Source organism: Anopheles arabiensis, chromosome 2, assembly GCF_016920715.1.
Source record: "Anopheles arabiensis isolate DONGOLA chromosome 2, AaraD3, whole genome shotgun sequence".
NCBI lineage: Eukaryota > Metazoa > Arthropoda > Insecta > Diptera > Culicidae > Anopheles > Anopheles arabiensis.
This window is the reverse complement of record NC_053517.1, coordinates 98745184-98756620: the sequence shown is the minus strand read 5'-3', so window position 1 is coordinate 98756620 and position 11437 is coordinate 98745184. Positions and strand designations below refer to the sequence as shown.

The 11437-nt window shown below is 49.0% G+C and overlaps 3 protein-coding genes across 6 annotated transcripts in view; 1 reads left to right on the top strand and 2 right to left on the bottom strand.

The window, feature by feature from the left end:
* Positions 1-56: 56 nt before the first annotated feature.
* LOC120902589 (polycomb group protein Pc) lies at positions 57-6478 on the bottom strand. Its single transcript, XM_040311447.1, has 2 exons — positions 5565-6478; positions 57-3876 (listed from the first exon to the last, which is right to left on the bottom strand). The coding sequence occupies exons 1-2, from the start codon at positions 5628-5630 to the stop codon at positions 2401-2403; spliced, it is 1542 nt and encodes a 513-aa protein (XP_040167381.1). The 5' UTR covers positions 5631-6478; the 3' UTR covers positions 57-2400.
* A 377-nt stretch (positions 6479-6855) lies between these two features.
* LOC120894385 (nuclear migration protein nudC) lies at positions 6856-8745 on the top strand. Its single transcript, XM_040296919.1, has 5 exons — positions 6856-7081; positions 7169-7452; positions 7564-7744; positions 7849-8243; positions 8342-8745. The coding sequence occupies exons 1-5, from the start codon at positions 7007-7009 to the stop codon at positions 8391-8393; spliced, it is 987 nt and encodes a 328-aa protein (XP_040152853.1). The 5' UTR covers positions 6856-7006; the 3' UTR covers positions 8394-8745.
* A 140-nt stretch (positions 8746-8885) lies between these two features.
* Positions 8886-11437, bottom strand: part of LOC120894384 — a 35436-nt gene continuing 32884 nt past the window's right edge. For all 4 annotated transcript variants that reach the window (XM_040296915.1, XM_040296917.1, XM_040296918.1 and 1 more), the window contains exons 2-4: positions 10512-11357; positions 9800-10427; positions 8886-9715 (exon numbers count right to left, since the gene is read on the bottom strand). In XM_040296915.1, the coding sequence (XP_040152849.1) occupies positions 9690-9715; positions 9800-10427; positions 10512-11357 (1500 nt within the window). In that variant the 3' untranslated portion in view covers positions 8886-9689. The remainder of the gene's footprint in view (positions 9716-9799; positions 10428-10511; positions 11358-11437) is intronic.

The following is an 11437-nucleotide window of genomic DNA, read 5'->3' as shown; positions in this document are numbered from 1 at the left end:
GGAAACACTCCAACGGGTTTGGTTTGATTTTCCATACGCGCCTGTGGTTTAATGACTTTCTTAAACTATGATAACAGTACAATGTTGTTGTGTGTGTGTTGTGGTTTTTTTTAGTCACTATCAACTACTACGAAAGATATTAATGCACTATTCTACAAATAGCTCGAATATGCTGCTTTGCTTAGTTGTTATTGTAAGTGTTGGTTGTTTTGTTTGTTTGTTTTTTCTTGCTTGACCGCTGTTTTGTTTGTTTGTTTTTTTTTTTGGCAAAGAAATAAGACAACAACAGATAGAAATAGTATTGCTCTTTTGTGGTCCTTCCAGGCTCCCCCAGTCCCCCTCAAAAACCCAGCCAAGCACATGAATTACCCATTTTTAGTAGAGCTAAAGAGAAGTTGTCTATCCTCTAAAAGGCCTTTTGGCTCTAATCAAACATTACAGCGGAGATAAATATATATATGTGGGTCCTCCCCCCTACCAACTGGGTGTGAAAAAGATCATGTCAAATAAATTAAAAGATCATTTGTGTGTGTGTCTCTGCTAATCACGCTTTCTTTTCGATTTTGTGTGTTTTATACGCCATCGTGAGCCTTGCCTTGTGAGCATTAAGGAATTTAAAACATAAGTTGTTGATTAATTTCACAATTTTCTCCATCATTTTCCCCTCCCTAATGCACGCACAACTAATCTCTAAACGACACCGAAATTTGTTCACTAACACATACAATGGGGGCGCTATTATTTCGTTTGACGATTACGATACATTGGAACATTTTGCTTGCTCGCTCGTGCTATTCCTCATGCGGGAATGGAAAGTTTTAAAATGTGAAGCCTCTAGTACAGAATTGCCCTTCTCGATTGGAGGCCACGCCTGTTCACTCCTGTCCATAGCCAATAAATACGACTGGTACTGTTGTGCCTTATACGTCAAAACCCATTGTACACGTTAAGGTTTCCCATATATCAACTAAACAAACTAAAAACTAACTGTATCTAGTACAGAAGTAGCCGACTGACAATAAAGAAACGAAAAGATTCTTGAGATTTGATCAACTTACGATGCGTAAAAAGATAAATTGTAATTAAACACGGTAGAGAACAAAAAGCTCGATAAACGCTTATGCAAACGGCATGTTTTTTGAACTTACTTTGCTGCTTTTAAATTAAATCCTTTACCACTAACTCTACAATATACTTAGACAAAGCTAGCATTTAATGTTGTGTTGGAAAGTTGCTTTTCCTACTGCATGAGAGCGTGCAAAAGGGCGAGCGCCGCGCCACCATCGTGTTCCACACGTTCACGCTACTACTACTATCTCCCCACACGATTGCCGATAAAACATAAAACCAAATGCAAAACCACACACACACACAATGCTTTCATCAACTGTGAGAATACTTTCTTCAAATACCGATAAATGGGTAAAATATATAAAATAATATAGAGAGAATGAGAGTGAAAACGAATTTAAAACGAACCTAAACCTAAACACGCCAGCAGTGCGCGCGAGCGTGTGTGTGAGATGGTGTGAAATTTGCGGAAATGGAACAAAGTGCATTCAAAACAATGCATCGATCTACGCGCAAACGTCTGAGTAAGTGACTAAAACTTAAAATAATATTTATCTGCATCTGCCTACGCAAACGCCTTTCAAACGCTAACTTTGTCAGCAGTGTGAGTGTATGTTGTGTGCGCTTGCGGAAGTAGATATCGCATTTGTATATTAAAACGCACACCCGGCGATAGTTGAATGCGTTCCAGAAGCGCTTTAAAAAATGGGAATAATTTGGTGGAATATAATATAAATAAAATTCACTCACAATGCTCTACACAATGAGCGCTCCCCTTCTTCCTCCCCGCTCTTAAGCCTCTAACCCTTTTACTGCTTGGAAAAAGTCCTCTCCAAAATGTCTATATACATACACATACAAAAAATGTTCCACACGCACCTTTGCGATTCTTCACCCAAAACAAGAACAGGAGCATTTTTGTCCTCTTCCTCTTTCGATCGTTTCTGACTTTTTCTTCAAAAAGCTTTCACAAAGAATATCTCCTTCTCTCTTCACTCTTCTAGACACACAGACACACACAATCATTACAGTTTTGTAGTATTTACAATTTTCTTCCCGATTTTTGGGTGTTAATTTTCCGTTCTTCCCTATCATTTCGTATCCTTTTCCCGCAAGGTTTGCAAGGATTTTGGCCACATTCGCTTTTGCGTTTTTTCCCCCCGCTTCTTTAGTAATGTTAACGTGTACTGTGTGTGTTTGTTTGTGTATGTATAATGCACAAAAATCCCTCCGCAAATGCACTGCTCCGTTACACAGGTACAAGGAAAACACGTTACTGCTACGATCTGCCCGGATCGTAGGGTAGACAAGCACGTCCTTCCTGCTCTTTTAATTGCTTAGCAGATCACCGACTCGGGGCTGCTGTTGGTGTTGCTCTTGCTGGAGTTTTTGCTGCTGTTCTTGCTGCTGCTGCTGCTGCATGTCCCGCGTCTTGAAGAAGCCTGCCTCCGTCTTGCACTCCCGAATCGTGACCGTCTCCAGGTTGACCGTCACATCCGTGATAAACACCTGGTTGGTCGTTTGTGCCTTCGGCAGCCAGAGGCGGGGTGGGGCGGCCCGCGGCGACAGTGTTAGCGTGCTGACATGTTTGTTGATACTGTTATTGTTGTTGTTGTTGTTAAGGTTGTTGTTGTTGTTGTTGATGTTGTTCGGACCGTTACCGTTACTCAGCGGAAATGCGTCCCCACCGTTCGCCGCGGCGCCCGGTTGCTGCTGGTGCTGCTGGGCCTGCTGTCCAGCAACCTGCCCTTCCAGCGGGTTTCCCTCCTCTCGACCGGCGGGCAGTCCGCCGGCTGCGACCACTACCGCCGCCGCCCCGCCCGGCAGCTGAGCGTTCGGTTCGGCCGGCGGCGGAATGTTCGATTCGGGCCGGGAGGCGGGCGTGTCGGGCGACAGTGGAGCGGCCGCCTTCATGTCCAGCTTGCCGAAGGTGGTACTGATCGGGGCGACGGTCGAACCGCCGGCGACGGCCGGACCGCCGACCCCGGACAGCGGGCTCACCTCGAGCCGCTGCGCCTTCAGCAGCGTGCTGCTGCTGGGCGATTCGTCCCCGGGCGAGGACGTTTTGATCGTCACACCCACCTTGCCCCCCTTCGACAGGACCTCGGCCTTCCGCTTCGTGCCGATCACGTCCTTGTGGCTGAGCGGTTGATCGTCGCTCGAGTTCGAGTTGGTGTCGTGATCGTTGCCCACCAGCTCGGCGGACCGGTCGGCGGAAATGGAGATCTTCAGGCTGGGCAGCGGCTGCATACCGACCGTCCCGGTGACGCCGCCGGCTCCACCAGCGACTAGTGACGGGTCCGCCGGGCCCGTCGCCAAGTGTGGGGACGATTTTTCAACCTTCGTCGACGAGCTGCCACCATGATGGTGGCTCGGGCTGATGCTGCTGCTGTTTCGCTTCGAGCCGTCGGCGCCACTGTTTAAGCTGCTGTTGGAAATGTTGGCCACGTCCTTCTCCTTCTTTGTACCACCCTGGTGATGGTGGTGATGATGATGGTGATGGTGATGATGCTGCTGCTGCTGCTGCTGCAGCTGATGCTTATCGTCACGGTCCTTCTTGGCCTCCTTGCGCTCCTCCTTTTTCGGCAGCTCCGGTTCGGGCGTGGGCGACATCGTGCTGGACGGCAGCTCGTCGTCGTCCGAATCTTCGATGATTGCTTTCTTCTTGCGCTTCGGGGTGGATGAGCCGCGGACCGACTTTTCGAATATCTCGATCAACCGCTGGTCGAGGATGTTCTCCTCCGGCTCCCAGGTGTTGTGGCGCTGGCTCCAGCCCTTCCATTTCACGTGATACTCCGCCTTGCCCTGGAAAGGAAATGGGGGAAAGGAAATAAATTATTAAATTAATTATTCTAAACAATTATTGGTACTGTATTGTTGTATAAACCTAAATGAGTCAATGACTCTTTTCTGCTGCTGCGCGGGAGCAAAACCACACTGTAACAAAACGATTGAATTGCTGTAATAAACCATAACAAATAATTTTACCATTTTCATACCCAAAAATTTCATTAATGAGCGCAAAAGCTATTTAAAATGATGAATATTGCCCCACGGCATGGGTCTCTGGCCATAAAACGAAGCAAAAAAGGAAGGACAAGAAAGTGCACCATCATAAAATTAAACTTTACCGCACACATGCAGGTGTGGAAAAAGGTAGGCCATGCTTGCATGTGGGGCGTCCGGTTGATGGTGAAAAACTAACTACGCAATAGGCTGGAACCACACGCACACACACACACACACACATGGTATGTTTCCATGGGGAGAGGAGTGAAGAAAGCGGAATACGAACATGACGTCCAAGGACCCCACAAACAAAACAAACCGGCACAGCCAAAAACTGAAGGGACCCGCCGTGTCGTAGGGTTTTTGGCTTTTTTCCCAACATTTATTTGCCTTCGTGTGTGTGTGCGTGCTACAAATGCAACAGCAGGCGGTCAAGAGGGCAAGAGAAAAGAGGCATGTGGCGCGGGACCGGGGGCCTTTAAATGTGTGTGAAATTTTATGTAACGACGCCGCGCATCCGGCGTACCGGCTTCAGTGTGCATCATGCCAAGCATAAAGTAAAGTCGCAAAAACGTGGAATTCGTCGAAACGGTCTTACAACTACACACACCCAGTGTACCCCTGGGGTGGGGGTAAGGCAAGCCTAGTCAAGGTCAGCTGCATTCGCAGAAAAGCGGCTCACACAGCGCCGTGTGTCCTGCTTTTTCTCTCTCACTCACACTCGTTCTCTTTTCTTCTCGCATCCTTCTCTCCGGCAGGCCAACCAACAACAACAACAAACGCGCTACAAACACACCATCATAGCAACCGCTGGTGTGCTGTGGTCGCCGCATGCAATTTATGCTACAACGCGTTTGTGATCATCATCGCGTCGAATTTGCGGGATGGTGGTAGTGTGTGTGTGCGCGCGTTTTGTGGGGTTGATTTTACACACTTTCGCCGAAAAGCGTCCGCAAAAAGCGTATAACAACCAGTGAAGGAAGCAGAAGGAGACCACCTGCCTGCCGGTCTGTCTTTCGATGGCATCGCGTGGGGTCATGCCCTCCAGCATTTATTGGTGAAAAGGGGGAGGAGGGGGGGACCTTTTTTCATTTAACTGATGCACCTTGCGCACACACACATCTAGTTGGCGACATTATGTTAGCAGAACAGAACACAGGAAAGCTGGCAACAGTGGAACACCGAAAATTCGTTTCCCATTTGCCGCCTTCCGTTGCATTTTATTTTGCACCTTTTTTTGTTGTTGGGTGCATTTCTGTCTTTCTCACACCCATACACAGAGCCAGGCACATGTGCGGGTATACGCCAAGCTGATGACGTAATAGGGACGCGATTGTAAACACGGTTTACACGGGTTCTCGGAATGAGAAGGGAACTGTTGTTTTTGGTTCGGAGTGGGCAAGGAGGAGGTGGGAAACCAATATGCAACTTATGCGCTACACACACACACAGTCACACGAGCGCACATCAAATTGAACACTTACCGCCCGGATGCGTTTTTTCATGATTTTCTCCGCCGCATACACCCGATCGTCGGAACCGTTCTCCATTTTATGGCCTTTGTAGATGTTTAATCCTTTTTCCGTTCCCTTGCTGCTGCTTCTTCCCGGGCAGTACAATTCTTTGCCGTCTCTAATCCGCACCCAAAGAAGGGATCTTTGGGTCTTTCACTGTTCCTGGGGTTTCTCCCGTTTCTTTCGTACGGTGATTATTATACTCTTCACACTGATTTTCTTGGTTTCTTCTCCTCGCAGCGGGAAATTTTTACAATCCTATTCGCACACACACACACATCTAATTTCGCAAACAGCTTAAACCCACCGCATACACACACACGCACGCATACACATGCACAAAGAAGATGGTACAGGGAGAGGGTGGTTGGTGCTTCCCGTGCGCACAACAGCGCAAAATAAATTCGCTTTCGTTTTTTTGCACTACGCACCCCAAAAACACTCCCAATGTTCACTGATAAAATGCACTAATTTACCAAACAAACCGATTATTGCATCACACTGATCGGCCACAAACCGATGTTACGACGGGGAGTGGATTTTTTTCGTCGCTTGGTACAGCCTGCTTCGCTGTACTCCGCCTCACGTACGCAACACAAACGTACGCTGCTCTCTGGCGCTTGCTGCTGCTGCTGCTCCAGCGTTTGCGTTCCACGCAAAACCAAAACAAACTAATAATCCGTAAAACAAAAAGCGTACGATACCACGGTACGATTCGTTTACATTTTCGAAGGGGTAGCGTTTTGCTTCGTCCGTGCCCGATTGCGGGAAGGGCTGTTTGAGTTTGGGGGATGGAAAATCTCCAGCAACGAAAACTATTCCGCGGCCAGGCGTCCGAATTTGCGTCTTTTTCGTAGGGGGAGAAAATATATTTTGAAGCAGTGAAGGGTGACATTTGCACACTGTGACAGTGGCGACCCAGGTCCCAGTGGGCAAATGTTTTGCTTATTTGACGTCAAGTGTCTTATTTGACCAGCCCATAGCGCAGCATTGGGGAAATACGACTCATTCGTTGTGGAATTAATTATTTACTAAGGATATTATGCGCTTTTAATCGGTATTGTTGTCTCTTTTAAATTGATATTTGCAACAACATATTTATGAGATCACAAAAAACAACTCTTGGAAGCAAATTATTCCCTCGATCAAAGGCCGTCATCCACGCGACTATTCCAATTTGAACTTGCACACTGGGATGATGACACTGCGGCCAAAATTGGTCACATTTTCTCGAATATTCTAGCGCTGTCAAGAAGTGCGGCGGCAACGGCCCAAACAAGAAAACTTATTTATTTACGTTTCAGCGCTGCCGCAGTTACCCGTAGTGCCGTGAGCGTGAGATTGTACATATTGCAACCGATTTCCACTGGTGTTTCCACAGCACAGTTTGCACAACGAAGTAGCCACCCACAATGGCGGAAGCGGAAGGAAAATTCGACTCAGTATTGTTTGCGATGGCAGAACAACATTCCGGCGGTGTTCCGGAGGTAAAGTAGAAGCAAAATCATGCACGTCCTCCCCTCAACTAACCTAACCTAACAAATATTTCCTTGCTCGCTTGCGGGCGCACACAGATGTTGGCCACATTCGCCGGGTTCCTCAACAGAAAGACTGACTTTTTCGTGGGCGGAGAGGAGGGTGAGTGGGAGAAGCTGGTGCTGCAGATTTTCCGCCAGGAGGCGGCCAAAGCGCAGGAGGTGGCGAGGAAAAAGCGCGAGCAGCGCGAGGCCGAAGAGCGACGAAGGCAGGAGGTGCTGCGCAAGAAGCGGGAGGAGGAGGAACAAAGCAAATCGGCCACCATCACCGAGCTGACCGAGGAGGAAGCGGAACAGCTGCAGAAGGAGCTGGATGCGAAAAAGTAGGTTATCTCCGTGTGTTGGTTGGGAAAACACGAGAGTTGCTATGGTGACGATGGGGCGTAATGGACGGAATACTAAGCACAAGTGTTTCTCTGTTTGTTTTTTCACAGACAAAAGGAAGCTGAACCGGTAGTAGAAAAGGTTGTGCCAGCAGAGGAGAGCAAAGAAAACAAGGCCGGAAGTGATACGGAGGATGTAGAGCCGGGTGATGAAGGTAAGCTTAAACCAAACCGTGGCAATGGGTGCGATCTGGACAAGTACAGCTGGACGCAGACACTGCAGGAACTCGAGGTATGTAAAAGAGGGTGTATTTCTTCATTCATTTATGCGAGGCACCGTGAAAACTTGTACATAATGTCCCCCCCCCCCCCCCCCCCTTTTCCCGATGCAAACAGTTGCGCGTACCGTTCGATGTAAAGTTTACGCTCAAGGCGAAAGATGTCGTTGTGAGCATCCAGCGCAAGCACCTGAAGGTAGGCCTGAAGGGCCACCCGGCCATCATTGATGGGGAGCTGTGCAGCGAGATCAAGATCGAGGACTCGCTGTGGCATCTGGAGAAGAACGCGGTCGTGGTGACGGTGGAAAAGATCAACCAGATGAACTGGTGGGACCGGCTGGTGACGACCGACCCGCAGATCAATACGCGCAAAATCAACCCGGAATCGTCCAAGCTGTCCGATCTGGACGGTTCCACGCGCAGCATGGTCGAGAAGATGATGTACGACCAGCGGCAAAAGGAGATGGGTCTGCCGACGAGTGACGAGCAGAAGAAGCAGGACATGCTGAAAAAGTAATTTGTCTTTTTTTTATCCTCCACCGCTGCTAGTGCCGCGCTTCGTCCGCAAGCGATTGCTAACTTCCCTTCCCTCCGTCTTTCCGTTCGCACAGGTTCATGGAACAGCATCCCGAGATGGACTTTTCGAAGTGTAAATTTACCTAAGCAGGCGGCTGTCCTCTGTACTCCCTTTGCTCATGCTTTCCACTTTCGACCGATCGAGGGCGCCGAACGGTTCGGACGATCGATCGGGTTGTGCATGACAACGTGTGGCGCGCGGGCACGAGGTTTTTCCTTCGATTGTATTTACTCTACATAAGCCATCGCCATTCACCACCACACTACGCCGGTCGTGTCTGTTTGTGCGTTGTTGTGATGATAGATAGCGCCGCAGCTCTTGCAGGCTACGTTCGCTTTCCACTGTACTGTATTGTACTTTACACTCATACACACCATTTGACGTAGAGAATAGAGCATTATCGTTTAAGCGTTCAATTCAATTTCAAACCGAACTGTACTGGATTGTATATGTGGAATGAAAATCGAAAGAAATCCTTTATCATATTGGTGAAGATCACATTTTAGTTCAATTTTATATATTCAATCTTTCTTTCTATTTCAACTGGCACGCGCCAGCGACGTCAAAACACTGCGCACTTCAAGTTTTTTCCTTAGTCATTTCTTTATCCTCTCAACATAAGTTAAATAATTTAATAAATATCACAGAACTGAATCAGTGAAACACGAAACTGGATAGTTTTAGTCAGATACGTTGGAGGAGGAGGAGGACGCTTTAAAAAATGGTAAAAGTTGATCGTAGTACTTGTAGAGAGGAAAAACAGGTTCTGCTGCTTGAGAGGCTTTTGGCATTTTGGCATGTTGTAGAGCGCATGCTAACTCATTTCTATCGTTACAATTACTATGCCCTAAGCGAGTCTAACACAACGCTAGAGTATCGCAACAAGTCTCGTGGACGATCGCCGATCTCTAGCTGATTGTGATTTAATACCGTTCCTCACCATGAAATCATGCACGATATATAAAAAAAAAAACGCTACATTGTTATGTCTCTTATCGATCTAGCAGTAGGAATAGTGTGAAGAAGGTCCGTTCTCTACGCATAACAGCTGTGTGAAAAGTATGTTTAGATATGCTTCTATCGGGAAGTAGTACGTCTCTAGCTAACATGACTGTGCAAGTCACACATAGATCGGTCTAAAAGTAGGGCTTGGGGATAGCAAAAAGTAGCTAAAAGTCTCTTCCTATGTGTATACGCTATAACTATAACTCTTATTAACTCCATATGGCAACGCGTTGTTGCAGGGCGATAGCGCTTAATCTATCAGTTTTTGATTGCTAAATCTACTTCGAATGTAAATCGTAAACACCTTCCTGCGGCCCGCTCTCTCTCTCTCTCGTATATTCTGGTGGTGCGAACAAATGATGATGAAACGAAAGTCGTTATTTTGGCATTTCCCTGGCACGCACTGTAAAGATAGGAAAAGAAAAAACAGGAATTAGCATGGATGATTCGAATAATCCATCTTTGAAGGTTTAAAGCTGACACATACTTTCGAGCAGGAAAACAGCCGAACAGATACCGATCATGAAGATGATGCTCATCGTGATGATCAGTACCGTGATCTGGTGGCCCCCGCTCGAGCAGATCCCGGTCTTGATTACGCGCTGCGGTCCACCGATCCCGTTCACCATCGTGAAGTGCGTCGAGCTGGCAACGGACACCGAGTCCGGGTCCACCTTGCCGCCCTTCAGCGAACGGAACGGCGACACGAGACTGGGTCCTCCACCACTGCCCGCTCCTCCGACAGTGGCAAGCTGTAGCTGCCGTTCGCTTCCACCACCTGTTTCGCCCTCGTCGATGGAAATCTCATCGATCGGTACGATCGCATGCCCATCCTTGCGATAGTCGATCGCCGCGTGGTCGGCCGGATGATGATGAACGTCGTCGTCCTCTTGATGGTGCAGCAGGATGTTGCTGTTGTAGCGCGATCGCCGCCCAAGCGTCCCGGGATGCGCGTGCGGTACCAGATCGAGCGTCGAGGAGAGGTATCGTTCGAGTGTTCGGCTGCTGCCGGCACCGTCCAGCTTGGAGCCACCGCCGGCAGTGGTTTTACGATGTATTTTGGCAAAGTTCTCAAGGTTTGCTACCGTCAGCAGTAGCGACCCGGATGATGCACTCTGGGAAAGGGGGGAACGAGAAAGCACAATCATTAGACGGACTGCGTGAGTGCAACGAGCGACTAAAAGCTAAAAATTACTTACATGTGTACTATTATTACTATCGGTGGAACCCTGCGACGAGCGGGAACCTCGCTTTGGTCCCTTGCGCTTGTCCGCTCGTTCCTCCTCCACCAGCACGCGGTCGAGCGATCGGCTCCCGCTGTACCTTCCCGCGCTCTGCCCAAAGGAGAACGCCTTCCCGTACGCGATGGCCGGTGCCAGTGGTGGTGGTGCATTGGGCGGCCCCAACGGTCGCGGCTGTCGGCTCTTGTGGCGATCGAGGGTGTAGTAGCCGTAGTACGCTCCCCTCGGCACCGCGGCCGATGAGCTGTACTCGTCGAACCGCTGCCTCAGATCCTCCAGCTTCGACGAGGGGTTAAAGTTGGCCAGCTGATGCACGCTGTGCCGGCGTCGCTGCCGGCGATCGTACTCGAGCGAACGGTACGTCGGCTCAACGTAGTATGGAAGACGTCCACCGCCACCACCACCACCACCCGTATCGTCATCGTACCCGTCGTCTACCATCCCGGCGATCGGGGGATATTCCCCGTGGTACATGAAGCTACGATTAGCATAGCCGGCCCTTCGCAACCGCCGCAAGCTGTTGGTCCGTTCCGCGATGGCATTGGCATTGACGGTGGTGTCGAAGTAATCGTACGGCTCGTTGTTGGCCACTTCTAGCGCTACCGGTGGTGGTGGGGCGGCTGCCTCTATCAAGGCGGAGAGCGATACGGGCCCCGAGGGTGCATTATACTTGGCCATCGTCGATTGCTTCTGTTTCGTGTGGTGATGCGGCTCGTGCCGCAGCGTAATGTTGGAATTGCCCGAACTACTGCTACCAGAGAGGGAGCCTAGTGAAGCCCGAGCAGCCTCCCAACCGTTGGTCATCTGTGTGTGTGTTGGGGGGGTAGAAAAAAGGGAGTTGTTAATTTAAACAGTGAGCATACTAAAGCACGGTGGTAATTGAA